This window comes from Anomaloglossus baeobatrachus, unplaced genomic scaffold (assembly GCF_048569485.1).
Source record: "Anomaloglossus baeobatrachus isolate aAnoBae1 unplaced genomic scaffold, aAnoBae1.hap1 Scaffold_347, whole genome shotgun sequence".
Taxonomy (NCBI): domain Eukaryota; kingdom Metazoa; phylum Chordata; class Amphibia; order Anura; family Aromobatidae; genus Anomaloglossus; species Anomaloglossus baeobatrachus.
This window is the reverse complement of record NW_027442835.1, coordinates 66,534-93,957: the sequence shown is the minus strand read 5'-3', so window position 1 is coordinate 93,957 and position 27,424 is coordinate 66,534. Positions and strand designations below refer to the sequence as shown.

The 27,424-nt window shown below is 46.9% G+C and overlaps 1 protein-coding gene across 1 annotated transcript; it reads left to right on the top strand.

Annotated features, from left to right (window-relative positions):
• The first annotated feature begins 1,190 nt into the window (after window positions 1–1,190).
• Window positions 1,191–27,185, top strand: LOC142272291 (uncharacterized). Its single transcript, XM_075332503.1, has 2 exons — window positions 1,191–1,269; window positions 24,153–27,185. Exons 1-2 carry the CDS (start codon window positions 1,191–1,193, stop codon window positions 25,052–25,054), a joined length of 981 nt encoding a protein of 326 aa, XP_075188618.1. The 3' UTR covers window positions 25,055–27,185.
• The last annotated feature ends 239 nt before the right edge of the window (window positions 27,186–27,424 follow it).

The window sequence follows — 27,424 nt, the reverse complement described above, 5'->3', positions numbered from 1 at the left end:
GGTGGAGATGGCAGGATTAGAGCTGATCATAGATGGGACTTCTCCATCTGTCTGTGACTTTTACAATATTTGTTTCAGGGGGAAGATCTGCCCCATATTAATACTACAGAGACATATGTGAGGGGTGATGAGCGGAGTAAAGAGAGGATTTCTACAGATCACCGCCCAGGTGAGTAGTGATCACTAAATACAGAAAAGTCACAGATTCTTCTCAGTCACCGACTGTGGCTGCTTTATCAGGGTTGTAGTCCGGCCATAGAAAATGGTCACCATTCTGCTGCTAGACCACCACATGCTCCTCCACCTAATACTGACAATATTATTTTGGGCATTGTTGGAGTCAGATCAGCTACAGTAGATCTTACAGGTAGGATCCATCATATTCCCTGAAATTAGAAGACGTTTTCCTGTGAATTACCGTAAATTGGAGCCTTCTCTCATTTTCTTTGATAGGTTTGATTTGCAGAATTTACAATTATTTCTTATTGTTTATGGAACAATAATAATATTTATTCATTTATATTGTGCTATTAATTCCACAGCGCTTTACATACATTGGCAACACTGTCCCCATTAGGGCTCACAATTTACAGTCCCTATCTGTATGTCTTTGGAGTGTGGGAATAAACTGGAGCACCCGGAGGAAACCCACGCAAACATGGGGAAAACAAACAAGCTCCTTGCAGATGTTGGCCTTGGTGGGATTTGAACCTCAAGCGCTGCAAGACTGTAGTGCTAACCACTGAGCCACCACAAGACTGCAGTGCTAACCACTGAGCCACCATGTCACCAATAAGTTTTTATTTTGTTATTCAATAATTAACAAATATTTTTTACAACCATATATTCCAATAAAAACAACAGAGACAGAACAATGTCATACAAAAGGGATTAGGGGGTAGAAAGAAGAACAGACACCATAAAATATGGTAACACATTAGGGAGCTCAATAGGGGAAGAAAAGCACCAATTCAAGTACAAAAAGCCTTATATCATTACTAGATTTGGTTAACCAAGTCCCAAAGTTAGGAGAGCTAAAGGAAGACCGGGGTAACCATGTCCTCCTATTCATCAGACTCAAAACGGAGCCAATCATATGAAATTACTAAATCTTCCATCCATATAAAAAAAGCCCACAGATTCAGCCCATTCCAGCTTAGAGGGGAGAGGACGATCTCCAGTGTCTAGGGATGACTTGCCTCATTGCTGTCAGAGATATTCAGAAGAGACCTTTCTTGATGGATGAAATTGACAATGGAAATACTGAAAGTAACGTTGCTTCTGGAGAGTTCTGTAGTGTTGTACCAAAGACTTTATTAAAGAGATCAAAGATTGAGTCACAAACTTGCCCCACCAAAGATTGGTTATATTGCCCACAGGTGAATCACATTTCTAAAGCCCGCTTTACACGCTACAATATATCTTACGATGTGTCGGCGGGGTCACGTCGTAAGTGACGCACATCCGGCATTGTAAGGTATATTGTATTGTGTGACAGCTACGTGCGATTGCGATTGAACGTTAAAACGTTCATCGCATGCACGGCGTTCAATTACTAAAAATTGAACGTCAGGTTGTTCATCGTACCCGGGGTAGCACACATCGCAGTGTGTGACACCCCGGGAACGATGAACAGATCTTACCTGCGTCCAATGGCTCCCGGCCGGCAATGTGGAAGGAAGGAGGTGGGTGGGATGTTTACGTGCCGCTCATCTCCGCCCCTCCGCTTCTATTGGCTGGTTGCCGCGTGATGTCGATGTGACGCCGAACGTCCCTCCCACTCCAGGAAGTGGACGTTTGCCGCCCACAGCGAGGTCGTATGGACAGGTAAGTACGTGTGACGGGGGTTAATCGTTTGTGCGACACGTTCAACAAATTGAACGTGCCGCACATACGATGAGGGCGGTTACGATCGCATACGACATCGTATGCGAAATCGTAACGTGTAAAGCAGGCTTAACACTTATCAGATGTACCAGGGAGCATATGATGAATGTGCTTGGGGGTCCTATACCACCTTGACAAGATCTTATAGTTAGTCTCTCGGACGTGACAAGATACGGAGATCTGATAAGTAAGGGCAGAGTCACACTTGCGTATGACTCGCACAAGTGCAATGCGAGAAAATCTCATATTGCACTCGGCCCCATGTAAGACAATGCTGCAGCTCAGATCTGTGAGTTTTTCCTCAGCCCTAATCGGACTGAGGAAAAAAATTGCAGCATGCTGTGATTGTATCCGAGTCTCGGATCACTCGCACCCATACAAGTCTATGAATACGAATGTACGAATGAAACATTGGACTGCACTCTGATGACATCCAAGTGCAGTGCAATATACGCACAGGCTGACAATGGACCTCTCCTCCGCAGCTGTGATCCGATCACAGGATCAGATCACAGTTGCATGACACTCAGCTCACGCTCGCAGCAGAGCAGGAGCCTAGGGTCATTAGTATATCGCATTCAGTGCTCTGATGTGAAGCCCCACAGGTGTTGTGTCGGTGCATTACCTTCAGGGACTCCACTCGGCTGGATCTTGTCACAGGTAGGAAACCTTCTTGTAGGATTGTCGTGACGCCACTCTCAGAATTGCGGTCAGTGCGGACCGCCACTGCAGGTTAAGGGACGCCTGGGGCTGATGGTGGGTGCAGTTAGTTGTAATAGCCTCCTGAGAGTGAGGCAAGCCCCAGGGCCCTGTGTAAGTGTGTAGAACCACAAGGCGCAGAATAACTCCACACAAGCAGGATGTCTTTCAGGGGTTTTACTCACAGTTGATGGCAGAGTGAGTAACCCGGGCGTAGCTGGGATGAACCAAGCTGGAACCAGGTATCCTTCAGGCTGACTGATGATGGTGACTACCGACTCGCCTTCCTTAGCCCTTGGTGGTTTGGGGTAACCCCGACTTTTAGTCCCTATGGGGGTCACCCAGGGAAGTTGCTGAAGCCTCTCTCCCCTTCGTTTGGTTGCCGTTTGCTTGTCGCCTGGACCAGATCACTCCAGCTGCTTGCCTCCTGTGAACTATGGGCCCTAACTGTGGCTACGTGGCTGCGGCTTTTGGGTGTTGTGGTGTGGGCTTTGAGGGCCCCACACCGGCAGGTTTAGCGAGGAAAGGTAGATCTATCCCCGCTCCGGGATCTGCCGCCCGTTTGGGCCTGGTACTCCCTAGCAGTCTCCTTACTTCCCACTCCGTGCTCTCTCTTTAGCTGAAGATGGATTTCGGGTAGCACTCCTAGGTGACCGTTCTCCCCCGTCGGTAGCCACTGCGCGGGCGCTGTTAGACTGCAACAGCCCCAGGGGTCTGCTCTCCTCGGAGCTCCCTGGACTCTGCACTAAGCCGGCTCACTGCCCCTCCTCTCCTGTTCTTGCCTACGCCACCTAGCAACCAGGCTCTCTTACCACACCCCTTGAGTGGAGATGGAGGCTTTTGGCCCCCTCCACTATTCCAGTGGAGGTGAAGGCTTTGCCCCCTCCTGGGATCCCCAGGGGTCCTCCCAAAGGTACATGTGTGAGACCTGATCACTATGCGCCTGTGTAGTCACACCTCGGTCAGCCTTCTGGATTACCTGTTTGTACTGTCCCCAGCATGGGTGCAGTACTCAGTGGTGCCTGACCAGGTCAGGGGCGCCACACTAGCATAAGACGAAATGCGCTATTGTGACTTTGCCCTAAGAGTAAAGATCACATCCCATTCAGCAGGAGAAAATGATCTATTGAGCTCCCGTTCCCATGCCCCCTGAAATGGAGCCAGGGAATTTAATCTTTCTGCCTCCCTCAACAACCTACTCAGCAACACAATGAGAAGGAGCTTCCTCTTTGATACAAAGTTTTTCAAACTCCATTAAGGGTCTCAGCCAAACCTCTTGACTTGGGATTAAATGGAAAAGACCAGATATGTGACTGTAACCCATGCGGATACGTGCGGCTGCGGAACATGCTGAGGATAATAGGTCCGGGACTTCCTCAGGTAATCCGCATGAATGTCCGCAGGTTTTCCACAGCTATTTCGCTGTACTACCGCAGCTAAAAATAGTTGCGGATTCCGGCGAGCAGCTGCGGGAAACCTGCGGCCGTACCTGCGGATATATCCGTAGGTGCGAGCTCCCGTGGGCACATAGCCTAAAAGTATTAGCATCCTGTGAATCCCGTATGAATGGAGGCATAGGGCCAGGTATAGAAGAGATATTAGATTTATGAATTATCCAATCCCAGAGGAATATAAATAATGTTATAGGATTCATAGATTCTTCCAGCTCAGTCTATATTTTGTTGGAAGGATTTATGATTATATTTAAAATACAATTAAGCATGGAGGCTGTCACGCTCCCGGTGTCCCAGCAGCCCTCCTTACCCACTGAGCCGGTTCCTGCATCGCACCACCGCTCCATACCCACTGATCCAGTCGTACCTGCATTGCACCACCGCTCTGTACCCACTGATCCAGTCGCACCTGCATCGCACCACCGCTCCGTACCCACTGATCCGGCCTCACCGTCATTGCACTGCTCCTTACCCACTGATCCACTCCACGTGTCCACCGGTCATGGCTGCCGCTCCCGCTCGTGCTCTCCTGTGTCCTGATCCTGGTCTCATGAGTCTGACTCTGAGTATTAGCCTCAGGCCTCTGTATAGGACCAGGCCGCGCCCACTCTCCTGGTTTTATGGACCCAGCACACCTGAAGCAGGATGTGACATACGGCTGTGCTGGATATATAAGACTGGCCCTTCCATAGGGGCGTTGCCTGATCAACGTGTCTGGAAGCTTTGTCTTTTGAGCTAGGTGCTCAGGCCCCCTGGTGCCGTGTCCTGTAGACTTCTTGTCTTTGCTCCCTGGTACCTGTGCCTGTTTCCTTACCGTCCTGAAGAACTCTGTGACTCTGCTGACCTGGTTATACCTGTCCCTGCCACGCCAGTGCTCCGGCTGCCGTGTACCCTGCCCCCCAGTGGGATACTCGGTCCAGTGGATCCACCTCCTGGGCCCATCCGTCCTCCCGGTCCTGACAGTTTGATCAGGCCATGGATCCCGCTGGAGCACAAACATCTGAGCTGGCCGAACTACGCCAGGAACTGGTGCAACAGCGTGACACCTTACACCGGATGCTGAAATTCCTGGCGTCCATGGACCACCGGTTATATACACTGCAGACCGCTGCCTCGTCTGAGTCCACGCAGCAACCAGTCTCCGGCTCCGAACCAGTTTCCGCCACGGCCTCGCAACTTCGCCTCGCTGCTCCGCCTCGCTATGCATGGGATCCCAAGTCCTGCCGCGGCTTCTTGAACCAGTGCTCCCTGCATTTCAAGTTGCTTCCTCATTTGTTTTTCTCAGACCAGGCTAAAGTGGCATTCCTGATGTCACACTTGGAAGGCGAAGCTCTAGCCTGGATTAACCCCCTGTGGGAGAATGAGGATCCAATGACCACTAACATCCGGGAATTCTTGCACGCTTTCCGAAGTACATTCGATGAACCCGGACGTACCACCACAGTGACCTCTTCGCTCCTCCGGCTACGCCAAGGGACCCTGACCGTCGGCCAATACGCCATCCAGTTCCGCACGCTCGCCTCTGAGCTGGGCTGGAACAATGAGGCCTTGACGGCGGCCTTTTGGGAAGGACTCTCTGGCCGCGTCAAAGACGAGCTTGCTGGCCGTGACGTTCCACGCACCTTGGACGCTTTAATATCCTTAGCCACCCGGATTGACCTCCGTTTCCAGGAGCGAACTAAAGAGGTATTCCGGGAGAAGCGACCACCCCGTCACGCCTTGTCCCCGCAGAGGCCTACCGCTCCTTTGCCCCTGCCTTCCTGTGACATGTTTCCGGAACCCATGCAAATTGACCGACTGAACCAAGCCAAGCAACGCCGTGCAGAACGGCTCGCCCTGGGCCTGTGCTTCTATTGTGGAGACGGGTCACACATGCTTCGGACATGCCCTGAGAAACCTGGTAGACCCCAGGCCCAAGGGATGGTGGGAACCGGTACCCTTGGCACCGGAATCCCCTCCGTTCCACTTACACAGACTGTCCAGGTGACGACGAAGAAGACCAGGTTCACAGCAGAGGCCCACATCGATTCTGGGGCAGCGGCTAATTTCATACACCAGTCTGCAGTGGACCGATACCAGATACCTGTGATCTCGCTTGCCAAGCCCCTCTGGTTCGCCTCCGTGGACGGCAAACTGCTATACGAACCTGTCCGATATACCACTGAACCAGTGAGACTCCAGGTTGGCCCTTTGCATACTGAGACCATCACCTTCTATGTGATCCCGAGGATGGCTCCTGAGCTCCTGTTGGGCCTACCCTGGCTTCAACTCCATGACCCTGCCATTAGTTGGCACTCTGGCGCTATTACTCGCTGGGGGTCCTTGTGTCATGACCACTGCCTACAGCCCGTTCCTCGGCCCCTGTCACCTGAGCCTGCTATGCCGCAGGAAGAAGAAGAGGCGACGACTCAGTCCAGCGGTGTACCACAGCTCCTGGCACTTGTGCCTGTGGTGCCACCGGACCCAGAAGCAGAGTCGACGCAGTCCAGCGTCGTTCCACCATCCCTGGCACTTGAGACTTTGGTGCCCCCTGCTACTGAGGATGACACACTATCCTGTACCCGGTCCGAGACGCCCGAACCGGTCGCCCACGACTCCAGTCCTGCTTCTGACTGTCTTCCCCTATCCGTTGCCTCCGTTGCCGCTGACTTGGGTTCTCCGATACGGGACATAGTGGCCATGAAAACGGTCTGGGGTAGGCAGTCCTTCCTGGTCGATTGGGTGGATTGCGGTCCCGAGGCTCGGTCCTGGTTGTCCCGGAAGTACGTTGCTGCCCCTCTTCGGCGCGCCTACATGTCCCGGCCGCGGGGAGGGGGGCTTCAAGGGGGGGGTACTGTCACGCTCCCGGTGTCCCAGCAGCCCTCCTTACCCACTGAGCCGGTTCCTGCATCGCACCACCGCTCCATACCCACTGATCCAGTCGTACCTGCATTGCACCACCGCTCTGTACCCACTGATCCAGTCGCACCTGCATCGCACCACCGCTCCGTACCCACTGATCCGGCCTCACCGTCATTGCACTGCTCCTTACCCACTGATCCACTCCACGTGTCCACCGGTCATGGCTGCCGCTCCCGCTTGTGCTCTCCTGTGTCCTGCTCCTGGTCTCATGAGTCTGACTCTGAGTATTAGCCTCAGGCCTCTGTATAGGACCAGGCCGCGCCCACTCTCCTGGTTTTATGGACCCAGCACACCTGAAGCAGGATGTGACATACGGCTGTGCTGGATATATAAGACTGGCCCTTCCATAGGGGCGTTGCCTGATCAACGTGTCTGGAAGCTTTGTCTTTTGAGCTAGGTGCTCAGGCCCCCTGGTGCCGTGTCCTGTAGACTTCTTGTCTTTGCTCCCTGGTACCTGTGCCTGTTTCCTTACCGTCCTGAAGAACTCTGTGACTCTGCTGACCTGGTTATACCTGTCCCTGCCACGCCAGTGCTCCGGCTGCCGTGTACCCTGCCCCCCAGTGGGATACTCGGTCCAGTGGATCCACCTCCTGGGCCCATCCGTCGTCCCGGTCCTGACAGAGGCTTTATGGTATACCAAAAACTGGAACACCTGCCCCTCCCCTCCTTGTGCCCTAGAGTGCATCAATACTGAGTATATGTCATGCGGTGTCCTACCCCTCACTGACTAGGTGTCATGGTGACTATAGACCCTATTCACATTTGCTCAGCCAGAGTCAGGTGTCGTCTTTTTAGTGCACTCTGGTCTTCGGTTTAGCAGGAGTTAATTCCTGTTGACTAATGAATTGCTGCTGGGGTCACAGGTTGCTGAGGTCCTATCACAGCCGCCTCCACCATATAATAAGTGGTAGAAGCTAGCCTCACATGCCGAAGATGGCTCTAGCTTTGCTCCAGCGTTATCGGTCTTGTGCGTGCTGATCCTGTTGTTGGTGAACTGTCGTATGCTATTTGGTGTGCTGTGGAAATATCCTTGTTTTTTTCCTCCCTGTACTTTATTTCTCCCTGAGCATGTATTGTTGTTTTACCTGTGTGTGCTTGCAGTGAATAAGGGACAGTTTGCTATTGGACAGCCTATACATCGGACACTGATCCTTGCACTCACCTTTCCTGGTCTCACTGGCTCTCCTTGCCTCTTCTTATTCCCTGGCTACATCATTTATTCTTTATGCTCTATCTCTACAAAATATTCATTTGTCTACCTAATGATTAATTTACCTTTACAAAGGCTCACCACTGAGCCGAAATGCTGTCAAAACTGAGTTTGACTTTTTTTGCAGAATAAACATACATAATAGCCAGTTTCTGTAACCCTATTCCAGCATGCACCGCGGCACTGACGTCACCGCTCTTCCCACGCAAGTGCAGGACCAGCCGCGCATCGATCACACATTTGTATACACACCTGATGTGTGTACGTGTGGCATCCGTGTTAAAAACGGATGTCACACGTACCTGAAACACGGACGTCTGAAACCAGCCTAACATTGTGCTACGCATACCACATCTACATACATAATTGTCAGTTGTTGGATGTTACCGTATCCCTCAATGCACTGCGGCACTGTCAGTTGCGCAGCCGCACTTTGCGCCAACATTATAGCCATGGTAACCAGGCACAACAGTGCAGGTAGAGCCCAAATAGAGGTGAGTGACGAGACATGGTGGGTGGCACTGAAAGGGACATGGCGGGCGGCACAGAGAGAGACATGGCTGGCTGCACTGAGACATGGTTGGCGGCACTGAGAGAGACATGGTTGGCGGCACTGAGAGAGACATGGTTGGCGGCACTGAGAGAGACATGGCTGGCGGCACAGAGCGAGACATGGCTGGCGGCACAGAGCGAGACATGGCTGGCGGCACTGAGAGAGACATGGCTGGCGGCACTGAGAGAGACATGGCTGGCGGCACTGAGAGAGACATGGCTGGCGGCACTGAGAGAGACATGGCTGGCGGCACTGAGAGAGACCTGGCGGGCGGCACTGAGAGAGACCTGGCGGGCGGCACTGAGAGAGACCTGGCGGGCGGCACTGAGAGAGACATGGCGGGCGGCCCTGAGAGAGACATGGGGGGCAGCACTGAGAGAGACATGGGGGGCAGCACAGAGAGACATGGGGGGCAGCACTGAGAGAGACATGGTGGGCAGCACTGAGAGAGTGAGAGATAGAGATTCCAATTATAGTCACGACAGCTTAGAAGAGACCATATAGTGTAAACATACACAGCACACAGGGGAGACAGCACATAGTGAACACAGCTCAAGAAGCACAACACCAGATACCAATATACAGCACACAACAAGGAAGAGAAAGTGCACAGGGGTGAAAGAGGTCAAATGACGCAACACATACAATACACAAATGTGTAAGGATGACATACAACAGATATGTTGGAAAGCGCAAACAGTGACACACGTCCACTGCTCCTGTCAGCACCACTAAGCAGAGACAGATGTTCATTTCACTGCACTCCCGATGCAACAGCATCCAGCCTATTTCTAGAATATCATAATATCCTGTGTGAATTCTTATGTGTTCCAGAAATATTTTTCTACTATATTAGCGTTTTATTCTGAGCACCAACCATAATAGTTGTAGCGGAGCTTCTCCATTATTAGTTTAGGGCCCCTAGTATGACAGCCAGTTGAGGTGACCCTACTTCTGGTTATTGTATCATACCCATAACCGTGTGAAAGCCTGGACCTCAGGGTTCCCCAAATGAACCTGGAAGAAAAAGATTTAAGTCTTAGAAAGATCTGGGTAGGTTGAAGGGGATAGTCTGGAAGAGGTAATGGATCCTTGGTAAAATGTCCATCTTCAGCATATTAACCATACTGAACCATGAAACCAAGAGCTCGGACCAGTTCAATAAATCGCTCTCAATATTACATAGAAGAGATAAAAAATTTAGAGTATTTAGTGATCCCTAAATATTTGATGTGGTTATTCCGCCATTTAAAGGGAAATGTAGAACTAAGTGTAAGGCTTCAGCCCCCGGCATATTAATATTAATCATCTGTGGTTTAGACATATTCACTTCACAGTTAGATAAAAAGGAAAAGTATTTAAATTCCACTCCAGTAAGAAGAACATTGTAATGTTTTCCATTTACAAAAAAAAAATAAATCAGAAATTTGTTAAAAATTTACAATAATTAGAAGTGATCAAACATTGTGTTTGGATGCTTTTAACCTCATAACGACGGCCGTACGACTTAAAGCTGCGGAAAAACAGGGTACTTATTCTGTTCCGCCGCTTTAAAGTGTCGGGCCAAAAAAACACTGTAGCGCCCCCCCAGCGACCGAAAATCTCGAGGGTTTCAGCTACCGGGGGTAGCCGAGCCCCCCCAGATTATGAATCGGGGTGTTTTTTCTGGACCCCGATAAACTGATCGCCGGTATACACCGTATTCCGCCAGTCACATTAAAAAAAATTAAACGGCAGGTAAAATTGATTTATTTCTCATCTGACGTGATCAAACATGTCAGATGAGAAATAAATATGAGCCCCTAGTGCCCCCAAGGCCCCCGGTACCGGAGAAATCCATCCACCCCCTCCGGAAAATCCAAGATGGCGCCGACGCGTGCTGAAAACTGCCGCCACCGCCGGCTCTGCATTCATTTCCCTCCGATCTGAAATGATCAAACATTTCAGGTCGGAGGGAAATGTCCTCCCCCTGAGCTCTCCTCCGGTACACCGGAGCTCTCTGGTCCCCCGGAGCCCCCTCCGGTTCTCCAGAGCCCTCACCCTTCCCCCCCCTCCGGAGCATGCAAAATGGCGTGGCGCACAGTAGCGCGCGGCCCGCATTCAGCCTGCTCTCATTTTTGTCGCATGTGACACGTCACATGCAACAGAAAAGTCATCCCCAGGTCCTGCCAGGTCTCCCGCCGTCACTCCCCGTCAGCCCCCGGTCCTCCCCGGTACCTGGCTTCTGCTCCGGTCCCCGCGATCACTCTGCCTCCTTCTGGAAAGCTGGCGGTGCATGCGCAGACAGCGGCTGTCAGCCAGGTCCTTGTAAGCAGGGACGCTGACCTCACTGCTGCTCAGCTGCTGTACCGTGCACCGGGAGAGCGTGAGTGCAGTAATCTGCAGCCACACTCCTCACATGGAGGGCCTGCTGTTCTAGAAAATAGGGGGTATGTTCTCTGAGCGTGCCCCTCATATTCTGGAATGAGGTTACTGCAGGTCACTCTGCCCTAAGTTGGACTGGGGCAGTGTGAGTGCAGTATTCTCAGATTACTGCAGCCACACTGCTCACGTGAAGAGCTTGCTCTTCCAAAAAATGGGGAATACGTTCCCTGAGCGTGCCCCCCATATTCTAGAAGGTACAGAGTCGTCGTGGGACCTCCAAAATGGATTACAGCGACCAGAATTTGTTTATTTTCAATAAATTGGTGAAAGAGGGAATATGTTGGGGAGCATTTTTTCAAATAATTTTTTTTTTTTTGTCTTTATTTTTTTCTATTACTGACTGGGTTAGTGATGTCGGGTATCTGTTTAGATGCCGTGACATCTCTAACCTCTGGGCTTGATGCCAGGTGACATTACAGCTGGTATCAACCCCGTATATTACCCCGTTTGCCACCGCACCAGGGCATGGGATGAGCTGGGGCGAAGCGCCAGGATTGGCACGTCTAATGGATGCGCCACTTCTGGGGCGCCTGCGGCCTGCTATTTTTAGGCTGGGAAAGGCCAAATAACCATGGCCCTTCCCACCCTGATAATACCAGACCACAGCTGTCTGCTTTACCTTGGCTGGTAATCCAATTTGAGGGGGACCCCACGTGTTTTTTTTTATTATTATTTCTAAATAATTCTAAAAAACAGCCTGAGGTGCCCTCCAAATTGGATCACCTGCCAAGGTGAAGCTGCCAGTTGTGGTCTACAGGCTGCAATTGTCTGCTTTACCCTAGCTTGCTATCAAAAATGGGGAGGACCCCACGTGGTTTTTTTTTTTAATTATTTATATTTGGGCTAAATACAAGGCACAACACAATGAAAGTCACTAACGAGCACCAGCTTAGAATATGCAGGCGGTAGGACATTATATATGTGTTAGACATCTATCCATCCATCCATCCTAGCTCTTTAGGTTTTGTGCCCACAACAGGATTTGCAGCGTTTTTGAGGCAGAGTGTTTTCACTGCGTCCATAACGCTGCATTGTGCAGTACAAGAACAGAGGAAGGATTTTTAGAAATCTCCTGCCCACGTCACTTCTTTTCTCTGCAGCATAAACTGACCTGCGGCGCGGCTTCCTGAGCAGCAGCATGTCAATTTATGCTGCAGAGACTAAAGTGTTCTTCGGAGGAAGAATAAAGTCCGCAGTGGCCCGAACCCAGATTGTATACACAGGCAGCTGCGTTCTCCTGTGGACAGCATATACATCTCTGCAGGAGGGCTGGCACTGCATCCTAGACACAGTGTCGCCGGATTGTGGGCAGGTAGCCTAAAAGTGAGAAATTTGGCGCTACAGCAACATTTTTGTGAAGTACCTGTAGATTCAAAATTCTCACGATACCCCTGAATAAAGTGCTTGAAGGGTCTAGTTTCCAAAATGGGGTCACTTATGGGGGTTTCTGCTGTATAGGTGCCCTAGGGGCTTTGCAAATGTGACATGGTGCCTAGAATTTATTTCAACTTTTACAAAATTCAAATCATGCACCTTTTGTTCTGAGCCTTACTGTTTGTCCAAAGATAGTTGGGTTTTTTTTTGCCACATATGGGGTATCACTGCTCTCATAACAAATTGCATAACAAACTGTGTGGTCCATTTCTTGGTATTTCCTCTGGAAAAAAGGAGGAATTTGGTGCTATTGCTTTAGTTTCTGTGATGCACGTGAAGGGTTAATAAACTTCTTGGATGTGGTTTTGAGCAGAGTGAGGGGTGCAGTTTTTAGAATGGGGTCACTTTTGGGTATTTTCTGTCACCTCGGCCTCTCAAAGTCACTTCAAATGTGATGTGGTCCCTAAAAAAATGGTTTTGTAAATTTTGATGTAAAAATGAGAAATTGCTAATAAACTTTGAACTCTTCTAACTTCCTAACAAAAAAATTTAGTTTCCAAAATCGTGCTGATGTAAAGTAGATAAGTGGGAAATGTTATTTATTAACTATTTTGTGTCACAGAACTCTCTGGTTTAACGGTATAAAAATTCAAAAGTTGAAAATTGCAAATTTTTCAAAATATTTGCCAAAATTCAATTTTTTTTTATAAATAAATGCAAAAAACATTGTCCAAAATTTTGTACTAACATGAAGTCCAATATGTAACGAAAAAACAGTCTCAGAATCACCGGGATCCGTTGAAGCGTTCCAGAGATATAACCTCATGAAGTGACACTGGTCAGAATTGCAAAATTTGGTCTGGTCATTAAGGTGAAAATTAGCTCCGTCACTAAGGGGTTAAAACAAACAATGATACCGCAACATATAGTCAGTAAATAGCATTTACTGTATTCTGCTTTAGTCTAAATGACTACCTTGACCCCACAGGCAGTCTCTGGAAATTAGTATGGAGTGGATGTTGTATAGTGAAAATTGCAAATCTGCCATTTTACTGTACAATACATAACACCCAGCTCGTGCTCCATGAGACACACAGCGTAAATATTTATGTGGGTTCTTCCCTGTGGCAATGCCAAACATGTAGATACTAACAGTGTTTGGGACATTGCAAGGCTGAGAAGCATCGAGGACTTTTGGCTTTGGGATTTTGCTGAATTGGATTATGAAACCATATCTCTTTTATAATCAAGAGTCGTCAGCTACAACCATTGTGGAAACCCTCCATTTTTTTCACTGAAGGAATTGATTTTTTTGTATAATTTTGGCTGATAAAATATTATTTGGTGGCTTATTATTCCAATATACAGGAGGCAAAGTGAACAAAGAGGGTTGAAATCTATGTTCTACTACCGTAGTTCCTACTCTGAGGTCTACTGTTAGATTGTGTACGGTCTTTGTTTTAGTAAATGATTACTTTTTGCTCCATAACTTGCAATTTATTTAGATATTTTATTAATTATATCCTTAAAGAAGTTGTCCAGTTACCAAAACTGTTTTGTTTTTTTTGATAAATCTTGCTATTATGTGCCTCTAAACACATCTATCACGTTATTTTACCAATATTATCTTTTATCATGGTCTAGCATAACATCTTCATTTCTGGCTCCAGCTCTGATGGAGTTAATCTCTCTCTTAACTTCCTGTGTTCAGTTACTACAACTTCCATAATCCTTTGCAGTAACTAGCAATCTATCTCCCAACCCATTCTGACTGTTCCCTCCCCTCAGATCTCCACCACAACAGTTCCCTCCCCTCCTTCCTGTGTGCACTGCCTAATCATGGTAATAGAGCTTTTATCCTTTGGTCTTTCTGTGCTGCATGTCACTATCTGTCTCCACAATGGGACTTGTAGTGCAGGTGACCGGATGCTACATGTCACTAACTGCCCCTCTCTGTGATTTCTGCTGCATAGTACCAACTGTATACACTCTCACCTGCACTACAAGTCCCATAGTGGAGACAGTGACATGCTCTGCTCTGACTAGAGTTGAGCGCGGTTCGTGGTTCGTGGTTCTCCAGTTCTAGGCTCGAGTGATTTTTGGGCTGTTCGAGATCGAACTAGAACTCGAGCTTTTTGCTAAAAGCTCGATAGTTCTAGATACGTTCGAGAACGGTTCTAGCAGCAAAAAGCAGGGCTTTTTACAGCTACAGTGAGCAGGAGCCATCGCTGGCAGCCTGCCACAAGCTGGTAACCAAGATAAACATCGGGTATCCAAGCAAAGCGCTTTGGTTAGTAACCCGATGTTTATCTTAGTTACGTGCAGGAAGCCCACACTTTCCCGCTCAGCTCGCTCCACCCCCTCCTGCCCGCGGCATGTACACATACATACACAAACACACACACACACACACATCCACCCCCCCCCCTCCCCTCCCCTCCCCTCCCCCCGCCCGCCCGCCCGCTCGCTCGCTCGGCTTACCTGCGGTGATGAAGTCCCGCCATCCCGACCTCAGCGCTGTCACTGTCCTCCATGGCCGCCGCTTGTCACATCACCTATCGCTTCCGACCCGAGACTGACACTGGCGGTGACGTCACGGACCTCTCGCGATACTTGCTGTGAAGGCGCCGGTCATTGACCTCAGTGACAGGGGCTGTCAGTGTGCTGGAGATCAGCGCAGGTAATGTACCTCGCTGACAGCAGCACTTGTCACCCCCCTGCAGTGACCTGGGCTGACCCATTGATGTTAGCTCAGGTCACTGCACTGCTCTCCCAGCCAATGGGGAACATCCTGCTCTTCATTGACTGGGACAGTGTGGATCGTCATGGCAACCCCTTGGATTACACCAGACCTGGATTTGTTTTTCAATCTAATAAATTGGTTAAAGAGGGAATGTTTTGGGGAGTGTTTTTTCAAATAAAAATGTGTTTGTCGTCTATTTTTTTTTTATTACTGACTGGGTTGGTGATGTCGGGTATCTGATAGACGCCTGACCTCACCAACCCCAGGGCTTGATGCCAGGTGACATTACACATCTGGTATTAACCCCAAATATTACCCCGTTTGCCACCGCACCAGGGCGCGGGATGAGCTGGGGCGAAGCACCAGGATTGGCGCATCTAATGGATGCGCCACTTCTGGGGCGGCTGCGGCCTGCTATTTTTAGGCTGGGGAGATTCCAATAACCATGGATCTCCCTAGTCTGAGAATATCAGGCCCCAGCTGTCTGCTTTACTTTGGCTGGTGATCCAATTTTGGGGGACCCCTACGTGGTTTTTTTTTTAATTATTTATTTAATTTAAAATAACAGCGTGGGGTGCCCTCAGTTTTGGATTACCAGCCAAGGTGAGGTTGCCAGCTGTGGTCTGCAGGCTGCAGCCGTCTGCTTTACCCTAGCTGGCTACAAAACTAGGGGGAACCCTATGTCATTTTTTTTTCATTTTTTTGGCTAAATACAAAGCTAAGCACCCCTTAGTGCCACATGAAAGGTACCAAAGGGTGTTCCACTTTTTCTCCATTTTTTTCTCCACTTTCTCTCCACTTTTTCTCCACTTTTTCTCCATTTTTTTCTCCACTTATTCTCCACTTTTTCTCCTCTTATTCTCCACTTTTTCTCCACTTTTTCTCCACTTTTTCTCCTCTTATTCTCCACTTTTTCTCCACTTTTTCTCCACTTTTTCTCCACTTTTTCTCCTCTTATGCTCCACTTTTTCTCCACTTTTTCTCCACTTTTTCTCCATTTTTTTCTCCACTTATTCTCCACTTTTTCTCCACTTTTTCTCCACTTTTTCTCCACTTTTTCTCCACTTTTTCTCCTCTTATTCTCCACTTTTTCTCCACTTTTTCTCCACTTTTTCTCCATTTTTTTCTCCACTTTCTCCACTTTTTCTCCACTTTTTTCTCCACTTTTTCTCCTCTTATGCTCCACTTTTTCTCCTCTTAATCTCCACTTTTTCTCCACTTTTTCTCCACTTTTTCTCCACTTTTTTCTCCACTTTTTCTCCTTTTATGCTCCACTTTTTCTCCACTTTTTCTCCACTTTTTCTCCACTTTTTCTCCTCTTATGCTCCACTTTTTCTCCACTTTTTCTCCACTTTTTCTCCACGTTTTCTCCACTTTTTTCTCCACTTTTTCTCCTCTTATGCTCCACTTTTTCTCCACTTTTTCTCCACTTTTTCTCCACTTTTTCTCCACTTTTTCTCCACGTTTTCTCCACGTTTTCTCCACTTTTTTCTCCACTTTTTCTCCTCTTATGCTCCACTTTTTCTCCACTTTTTCTCCACTTTTTCTCCTCTTAATCTCCACTTTTTCTCCACTTTTTCTCCACTTTTTCTCCTCTTATTCTCCACTTTTTCTCCACTTTTTCTCCACTTTTTCTCCTCTTATTCTCCACTTTTTCTCCACTTTTTCTCCACTTTTTCTCCATTTTTTTCTCCACTTTCTCCACTTTTTCTCCACTTTTTTCTCCACTTTTTCTCCTCTTATGCTCCACTTTTTCTCCACTTTTTCTCCACTTTTTCTCCACTTTTTCTCCACTTTTTCTCCACTTTTTTCTCCACTTTTTCTCCTCTTATGCTCCACTTTTTCTCCACTTTTTCTCCACTTTTTCTCCACTTTTTCTCCACTTTTTCTCCACTTTTTCTCCTCTTAATCTCCACTTTTTCTCCTCTTATGCTCCACTTTTTCTCCACTTTTTCTCCACTTTTTCTCCACTTTTTCTCCACTTTTTCTCCACTTTTTCTCCTCTTAATCTCCACTTTTTCTCCTCTTATGCTCCACTTTTTCTCCACGTTTTCTCCACTTTTTTCTCCACTTTTTCTCCTCTTATGCTCCACTTTTTCTCCACTTTTTCTCCACTTTTTCTCCTCTTATGCTCCACTTTTTCTCCACTTTTTCTCCACTTTTTCTCCTCTTATGCTCCACTTTTTCTCCACTTTTTCTCCACTTTTTCTCCACTTTTTCTCCACTTTTTCTCCACTTTTTCTCCACTTTTTCTCCACTTTTTCTCCACTTATGCTCCACTTTTTCTCCACTTTTTCTCCACTTTTTCTCCACTTTTTCTCCACTTTTTCTCCACTTTTTCTCCACTTTTTTCTCCACTTTTTTCTCCACTTTTTCTCCACTTTTTCTCCTCTTATGTTCCACTTATTCTCCACTTTTTCTCCACTTTTTCTCTACTTTTTCTATGGTCGGTCTACCCATTAGCTCTGCCATGCATAGTGTAGCTCTACACCTACTGCACATGTTACTTTATGATTGACATCTCTTTCGTACCAGAGCTGTCTAAGCCTACTCTGACCCCATATTTGTCATTACTATATTGTCCTTGTACTGTATTATGACATTTGTATCATGTGTTTCATTTCTTGCTGTGTTGCAATTTTTTTGCTGCATCCCAATTGTACCTCTACATTGTTCGAGTTTATGTTATTGTTCTCTCACTCTTATGTGATACTGATTATTGTCATTTTTCATGATTACATGCAGATAAGTCCAATCTGACGAAGGCTCAGGCCGAAACGTCATTTGTAACTTGTTTTGGACAAAAACATATATGCTTATGAAAAAAAAATTTTCTTAATACGGACCAATATAGAGTGATTTTGCATTACTATCCGTTGTGACTTACTGACTTAGTCTGGGAGATATAGAGTGCCGAGGTTACTCACTAATTTTATCTATTATTACCTCTGAGCACCTATATACCAGTGAGCAGAGCTTCCTCTACAGTAGTTCTCCTGATTAGGCATGCCCTTACCTCATGAGCAGGGCATTGCAGCTTTGGTAGCAACCATTACGACATGGACTCTGCTGCTGTGGACCCGGGGAGAGTGAGTGCAGATTCATTGCACCCACACTCCTCACATGAAGGGTCCGCACTCCTAGAAAATGGGGGATACGTTCCCTGAGTGTCTCCCCCCCATATTCTAGACGGTCCAGAGTCGTCGTGGGACCCCTTTATTTTTTTTCTTACAATAAATTGGTGAAAGAGGAAATGTTTTGGGGACTGTTTTTTCAAATAAATTTCTTTTGTCGATTTTTTGTTTTTGTTAGTACTGACAGTTTATGATGTTGGGTATCTAATAGACGCCATGACATCACAAACTACTGGGCTTGATCTCAGGTGACTTTACAGCTAGTATCAACCCGATTTATTACCCCGTTTGCCACTGCACCAGGGCACGGGATGAGCTGGGGTGAAGCGCCAGGATTGGCGCATCTAGTGGATGCGCCACGTCTGGGGTGCCTGCGGCCTGCTATTTTTAGGCTGTGAAGGCCCAATAACTATGGACCTTCCCACCCTGAGAATACCAGACCACAGCTGTCCGCTTTACCTTGGCTGGTGATCCAATTTGGGGGGTCCCCTACTTTTATTGTGTAATTATTAATATTTATAAAATAATTATAAAAAAGAGCCTGAGGGGACCTCCACATTGGATCCCCAACCACGGTAAAGCTGCCAGCTGTGGTTTTCAGGCTACAGCCGTCTGCTTTACCCTAGCTGGCTATCAAAAATGGGGGGACCCAACGTAATTTTTTTTTTTTAACTATTTTTTAAATAGAAAAAATTAATGGGCTTCCCTGTATTTTGATTGCCAACCAAGGTAACGGCAGGCAGATGGGGGTGGCAACCCATAGCTGTCTGCTTTATCTGCGCTGAGAATCAAAAATACCGCGGAGCGCTATGTCATTTTTTTAAAGATTTATTTTTACAGCACTGTGATGTCCAGCAATCAAAATACAGGGAAGCCCATTTTATTTTTAGTTATTTAAATAAATAATTAAAAAAAATATATGTTAGCTCCCACTGCATTTTTTGTATTGCTAGCTAAGGGTAATCCAAGCAGCTACTGGCTGCTAACCCCCACTGCTTGGTGTTACCTTCACTGGCAATGGAAAATCCAGGGAAGCATTTTTTTTTTTTTTTGCCAAAAAGCTACAAAAAAAGGACGTGAGCTTCGCCATATTTTTGTATGCTAGCCAGGTATAGCAGGCAGGTGCTGGAAGAGTTGGATACAGCGCCAGAAGATGGCGCTTCTATGAAAATGCCATTTTCTGAGGTGGCTGCAGACTGCAATTCGCAGCAGTGGGGCCCAGAAAGCTCAGGCCAACCGGTGGTGCGGATTCCAATCCCAGCTGCCTAGTTGTACCTGGCTGGACACAAAAATGGGGCAAAGCCTACGTCATTTGTTTTCTAATTATTTCATGAAATTCATGAAATAATAAAAAAAGGGCTTCCCTTTATTTTTGGTTCCCAGCCGGGTACAAATAGGCAACTGGGGGTTGGGGGCAGCCGTACCTGCCTGCTGTACCTGGCTAGCATACAAAAATATGGCGAAGCCACATCATTTTTTCAGGGGGCAAAAAACTTCTGCATACAGTCCTGGATGGAGTATGCTGAGCCTTGTAGTTCTGCAGCTGCTGTCTGTCTGTATGGAGAAGAGCAGACAGCAGCTGCAGAACTACAAGGCTCAGCATACTCCATCCAGGACTGTATGCAGAAGTTTTTTGCCCACCAAAAAAATGACGTGGGCTTCGCCATATTTTTGTATGCTAGCCAGGTACAGCTGGCAGCCACGGGCTGCCTCCAACCCCCAGTTGCCTATTTGTACCCGGCTGGGAACCAAAAATATAGGGAAGCCCGTTTTTTTTAATTATTTCACTTATTTCATGAAATAATTAAAAAACAAATGACGTGGGCTTCGCCCTATTTTTGTGTCCAGCCGGGTACAACTAGGCAGCTGGGGATTGGAATCCGCAGCACAGGTTAGCCCGAGGTTTGTGGGCGCCTCTGCTGCGGATTTCAGTCCGCAGCCGTCCCAGAAAATGGCGCTCTCATAGAAGCGCCATCATCTGGCGCTGTATCCAACTCTTCCAACAGCCCTGGAGCCGGGTGGCTTGTTGGGTAATCATGAGTTAATACTGGCTTTGTTTTACCAGCCAGTATTAAGCCAGAGATTCTTAATGTCAGGCACGTTTGACCCGGCCATTAAGAATCTCCAATAAAGGGTTAAAAAAAGACACCACACAGAGAAAAAATACTTTAATAGAAATAAATACACAGACACATTAGAGACTCCATCTTTATTACCCCTGTCAGCCCTCCACGATCCTGCTCTTCTGTCTTCTTTCTTTCTAGTGTAGTAGTAGTGACGATTGTAGTGAGGGGCATCACTTGGGGCTGGGGAACCTCCATCCTAACTACAATGCTCACTACAATCGGGAAGCAGCGTGCAGCCTTCACTCCGTGAGTGATCACTGCTGGCTGCTAGCGGTAACGCTGACAGACGCGTTACCATAGCAACGGTGCTCCCGGAGCCGCGGTTAGCGGTGACGTCACCGCTAACTGCGTTGCTATGGCAACGGTGATCTCCGTTAATGACCGGCTGTGTCAGCCGGTCCCTAACAGAACGGGGAGTCGACCGTGTGCTAGAGCATGTCGCCGGTACACGGCGATACACATATGTGCACCGTGTACCGGAGAGATGCACTCGCAGGTCCTACATGACGTGTCATAGTCATGTGACCAGTGTGTAGCCAATGAGATAATAGCCACGTGACTGGTCACATGGCTATTTTGACGTCACGATAGGTCCTGCTTCTCTGCTGGCAGTGCAGGTCACCGGGAGGATTCAGCGATCATCGGATGGAATAGCGGCAGGAGACAGAGTGCAGAAGGGATCGCGAGGACCGGTAAGTGTTATGGCAATGTTTATTAACTGTTTGTGTACATTTATAATGCATTTTTATGTGTTTGTGATTGCCTCCCATTATAGCCTATACGTTCGAGTTCGGTTCGTCGAACGTTCGACGAACCGAACTCGAACGGGACCCCCGTTCGGCGAACCGGCCTCGAGCCGAACCGGGACCGGTTCGCTCATCTCTAGCTCTGACACATAGTGTGCTATATGTCACTATCTGTCTCCACTATGGGACTTGTAGTGCAGGTGACCGGATGCTACATGTCACTAACTGCCCCTCTCTGTGATTTCTGCTGCATAGTACCAACTGTATACACTCTCACCTGCACTACAAGTCCCATAGTGGAGACAGTGACATGCTCTGCTCTGACACATAGTGTGCTGCATGTCACTGTCTCCACTATGGGACTTGTAGTGCAGGTGACCGGATGCTACATGTCACTAACTGCCCCTCTCTGTGATTTCTGCTGCATAGTACCAACTGTATACACTCTCACCTGCACTACAAGTCCCATAGTGGAGACAGTGACATGCTCTGCTCTGACACATAGTGTGCTATATGTCACTATCTGTCTCCACTATGGGACTTGTAGTGCAGGTGACCGGATGCTACATGTCACTAACTGCCCCTCTCTGTGACTTCTGCTGCATAGTACCAACTGTATACACTCTCACCTGCACTACAAGTCCCATAGTGGAGACAGTGACATGCTCTGCTCTGACACATAGTGTGCTATATGTCACTATCTGTCTCCACTCTGGGACTTGTAGTGCAGGTGACCGGATGATACATGTCACTAACTGCCCCTCTCTGTGATTTCTGCTGCATAGTACCAACTGTATACACTCTCACCTGCACTACAAGTCCCATAGTGGAGACAGTGACATGCTCTGCTCTGACACATAGTGTGCTATATGTCACTATCTGTCTCCACTCTGGGACTTGTAGTGCAGGTGACCGGATGATACATGTCACTAACTGCCCCTCTCTGTGATTTCTGCTGCATAGTACCAACTGTATACACTCTCACCTGCACTACAAGTCCCATAGTGGAGACAGTGACATGCTCTGCTCTGACACATAGTGTGCTATATGTCACTATCTGTCTCCACTCTGGGACTTGTAGTGCAGGTGACCGGATGATACATGTCACTAACTGCCCCTCTCTGTGACTTCTGCTGCATAGTACCAACTGTATACACTCTCACCTGCACTACAAGTCCCATAGTGGAGACAGTGACATGCTCTGCTCTGACACATAGTGTGCTGCATGTCACTGTCTCCACTATGGGACTTGTAGTGCAGGTGACCGGATGATACATGTCACTAACTGCCCCTCTCTGTGATTTCTGCTGCATAGTACCAACTGTATACACTCTCACCTGCACTACAAGTCCCATAGTGGAGACAGTGACATGCTCTGCTCTGACACATAGTGTGCTATATGTCACTATCTGTCTCCACTATGGGACTTGTAGTGCAGGTGACCGGATGCTACATGTCACTAACTGCCCCTCTCTGTGATTTCTGCTGCATAGTACCAACTGTATACACTCTCACCTGCACTACAAGTCCCATAGTGGAGACAGTGACATGCTCTGCTCTGACACATAGTGTGCTGCATGTCACTGTCTCCACTATGGGACTTGTAGTGCAGGTGACCGGATGCTACATGTCACTAACTGCCCCTCTCTGTGATTTCTGCTGCATAGTACCAACTGTATACACTCTCACCTGCACTACAAGTCCCATAGTGGAGACAGTGACATGCTCTGCTCTGACACATAGTGTGCTATATGTCACTATCTGTCTCCACTATGGGACTTGTAGTGCAGGTGACCGGATGCTACATGTCACTAACTGCCCCTCTCTGTGATTTCTGCTGCATAGTACCAACTGTATACACTCTCACCTGCACTACAAGTCCCATAGTGGAGACAGTGACATGCTCTGCTCTGACACATAGTGTGCTATATGTCACTATCTGTCTCCACTCTGGGACTTGTTGTGCAGGTGACCGGATGATACATGTCACTAACTGCCCCTCTCTGTGACTTCTGCTGCATAGTACCAACTGTATACACTCTCACCTGCACTACAAGTCCCATAGTGGAGACAGTGACATGCTCTGCTCTGACACATAGTGTGCTGCATGTCACTGTCTCCACTGTGGGACTTGTTGTGCAGGTGAGAGTGTATACAGTTGGTAGTATGCAGCAGAAATCACAGAGTGGAGACAGTGACATGTATCATCTGGTCACCTGCACTACAAGTCCCATAGTGGAGACAATTAGTGACATGCAGCACACTATGTGTCAGAGCAGAGCATGTCACTGTCTCCACTCTGGAACTTGTAGTGCAGGTGACAGAGTGGAGCAGATTGGTCCCATGCAGCTGTGCTGCTGGGGGGAGTATATGATCACACTGCCGACACCGCCCGTTCTCCTGACAGCTGAGCAGAGCGGGCGGGTGGACAGTGTGATCAGATACTTGCGTGACAGGGGGGATTTCAGTGGAGGAAACCCCCCCTGTACTCCACACTGGAGCCCGTACCTGCCACAGCTGAATGCTGGTAAGCGTCTGCTTTCACCGCTCCACAGTAAAGTTCTCCGGCTCCTCCCCTCGATGCTGTGCTGTGACGTGCGGTAGTCACCGCCCACAGCCCTGTCACTCACTGTGAGTGGCGCCGGCATCCTGTGACGTACCCGTCTTGTTTGAGAGCCCGGAAATGCCGGGACGTCAGAGGATGCCGGCGGCCACAGCTCCAGGCGGTCATGTGACAGGCACTGAGCGTGCAGGATAGCGCCGCTCAGTGCCAGAAATGGAAATAGAGGCTATTGAAGAAGATGCAGACAATAATAAGTGAAAATCATTGGGGGAAAAAAAAAAATGGGTGGACCACCCCTTTAAATGTGCTGATATTAAAATAATTTTCATTCTTGACAGATGACTGTACTATTAGATCAGATGGACAACTGACATCTTCAATTTTTACATCAGATGACCTTGATATCACACAAGATATAACTGAAGTGAGTGACTCTATTTCAGATATACTATCATCTCTTTACAGCAAAGATCTATCATCTGATTCAATTAAACAGGTTCTACCTTCTGATTCATCACAGACTTTTAAGAAAAATAAAAATCACAAAAGTGGCATTAAAAATCGAAGTGTTCCTACAGGAAAGAAGCCATTTTCAACTTCAGAATATGAAAAAATCCATCGAAATATTCAAACAAGGGAGAAAAGATTTTTTTCAGATTCTGTTAGTTACCACAGAACTCACACAGGGGAGAAGCCATTTTCATGCTCAGAATGTGGGAAATGTTTTATAAATAAGTCTGTTTTTGTTGAACACCAGAAATTTCACACAGGTGAGAAGCCTTTTTCATGTTCAGAATGCGGGAGATGTTTTACGCGTAAATTATTTCTTGTTACACATCAAAGAATACACACAGGGGAGAAGCCTTTTTCATGTTCAGAATGTGGGAAACATTTTAACCAGAAATCAAATCTTGTTAGACACAAGAGAACTCACACGGGGGAGAGGCCTTTTTCATGTTCAGATTGTGGGAAATGTTTTGCACATAAATCGGAATTTGTTACACACCAAAGAACTCACACGGGAGAAAAGCCTTTTTCATGTTCAGAATGTGGGAAATGTTTTGCACAGAAATCACATTTTATTTCACATCAAAGAACTCACACGGGTGAAAAGCCATATGCATGTTCAGAATGTGGGAAACATTTTAATAAAAAATCAGATCTTGTTATACACCAGAGAATTCACTCAGGGATGAAACCTTTTTCATGTTCAGAATGTGTGAGATGTTTTGCAGATTAATCAAGTCTTGTTAGACACCAAATAATTCACACAGGGGAGAAACTGTTTTCATGTTCAGAATGTGGTAAACATTTTAACCAAAAATCACACCTTGTTACACACCAGAGAATTCACACAGAGGTGAAGCCTTTTTCATGTTCATGATGTGGTAAACATTTTAACTGTAAATCACATCTTGTTATACATCAGAGAACTCACACGGGGGAGAAGCCATATTCATGTTTAGAATGTGGGAAACATTTTAACCAAAAATCTGATCTTGTTATACATCAGAGAATTCACACAGGGGAGAAGCCTTTTTCATGTTCCGAATGTGGGAGATGTTTTGCAGATAAATCACGTCTTGTTAGACACCAAATAATTCACACAGGGGAGAAACCATTTTCATGTTCAGAATGTGGTAAACATTTTAACCAAAAATCATCCCTTGTTACACACCAGAGAATTCACACAGGAGAGAAGCCATATTCATGTCCAGAATGTGGGAAATGTTTTGCAGATAAATCAAGTCTTGCTAAACACCAACTAATTCACACACGTGAGAAACTATTGACATGTTTAGAATGAGGAAAATATTTTACACACAAATGTCCTATTTTTAATATCACAAAACTCATAAGGGTAGAAGCCATTATCATACATAGAAGGTGAGAAATATTTTACTTGAATATTTGTAGACCTCTAAGAAAAACTCACACGGGGAGAAACCATATATTTGACAAACTAAACAAGAAAACACAAAAGACAGTCAAAGTAAAGGCAAGTAAGTAAACAAGAAAGGGAAAGCATGTTAATGTTACATTATAATTATAATACATACAGTGACTAATAGACGTCTGTTTTCTGAAAATAAAAAGCAATATTCCATGTGCATTGAACATTTCACATTGTTATATATTCACAGTATATTACAGAAGTTAGTACATCCCATACAATGTTCTAAATATTTTATTATAACTTTTCCTTGCTCCTGGACAAAGCATTGAGGTTGCAAAACAAGCGTCAGGTGCATGGAGATACCGCTTTTTACCCTTTTTTGGACCCTGATATTTAACCTCTCCTCTGCCATCTTATTGTCTTATATCATATGATGTCCAAATGTTGTTTTTTCATTCTAATTTCTCACCCTTGTGAGTATTAATTTATTTATATTTGAATTTATATATTTGATGATACAGTATTGGGACATCACATTTTTATGTTACTTACTTGAAGCTGGTTAGTTTATTTACAATTTACATTAGGATTGTTGCCAGATCCTCCCAATTAATACCATCTGTCCCTTGGGTTGTTCCATTTTATTGTGTTTATTTTTTTATTATTGTTCAATAAAGAATATACAAATTTTTATCTTTATATTCTTGGCTTGGATATTTTTCTCCTTTGGTGTTGGTATGACATTTCTATATGCTTTGAGTCCCCACTAGTGGGTTGTGATATTGGTGTTACATCCTTGTCCCCTGTAGGAATGTGACCATCCTTGTCCCCTGTAGTAATGTATCCATGCGTATCCCCATCCTGTACTAATGTTCCACCATCCTGTAGTAATCCTTTGTCCCCTGTAGCAATGAGCCAATCCTTGTCCCCTTGAGGTAATGTGCCCATCCTTGTCCCCTATAGTAATTTGTCCATCCTTGTCCCCATCTTATAGTAATGTGTCCATCCTTTTCTCCTGTAGTAATGTTCCCTCATCCCCTGAGCTCACCCCCGCTGTACTACAGAACACAAGTGACTGCCTGACTGCAGTTTGCAACATCATGTCTGCTCTCTATCTGAAACTTAACTTTTCCAAAACTGAACTTCTTCATTTCCCTCCATCTTCCAACCTTCCTAAACCTGACATCTCCCTCTCTGTGTGTGGCACAACGATAAGTCCTAGGCAGCAAGCCTGCTGTCTGGGTGTTATACTTGACCCTGATCTCTCCTTCACCTCCCACATACAATCTCTTGCCCGCTCCTGCCGCTTGCACCTCAAGAACATCTCTAGAATCCGCCCCTTTCTCACCATGGAAACGACAAAAACCCACACCGTGGCCCTGATCCACTCTCGCCTTGACTACTGTAACTCTCTATTAATTGGTCTCCCTCTAACTAGATTCTCTCCTCTACAGTCCATCCTTAATGCAGCAGCCAGGGTCACCTATCTGGCTAACCGCTACTCGAATGCCACCTCTCTGTGCCAGTCATTGCACTGGCTGCCCATATATCACAGGATCCAATTCAAACTGCTTTTTCTCACCCACACAGCTCTCCACGGTGCGGCTCCCCCCTACATCACCACCCTCCTCTCTGTCTATCACCACAAAGCTCTCCACAGTGCGTCACCCCCCTACATCTCCACCCTCCTCTCTGTCTTTCACCCCACCCGTT

Bases quoted from the DNA above. Each gene is read 5' to 3' on its own strand.
- LOC142272291 (XM_075332503.1), top strand. From the start codon at position 1,191: ATGACTTGCCTCATTGCTGTCAGAGATATTCAGAAGAGACCTTTCTTG. The intron at 1,270-24,152 runs GTAACGTTGCTT...CATTCTTGACAG, and splicing joins TGACAATGGAAATACTGAAA to ATGACTGTACTATTAGATCA.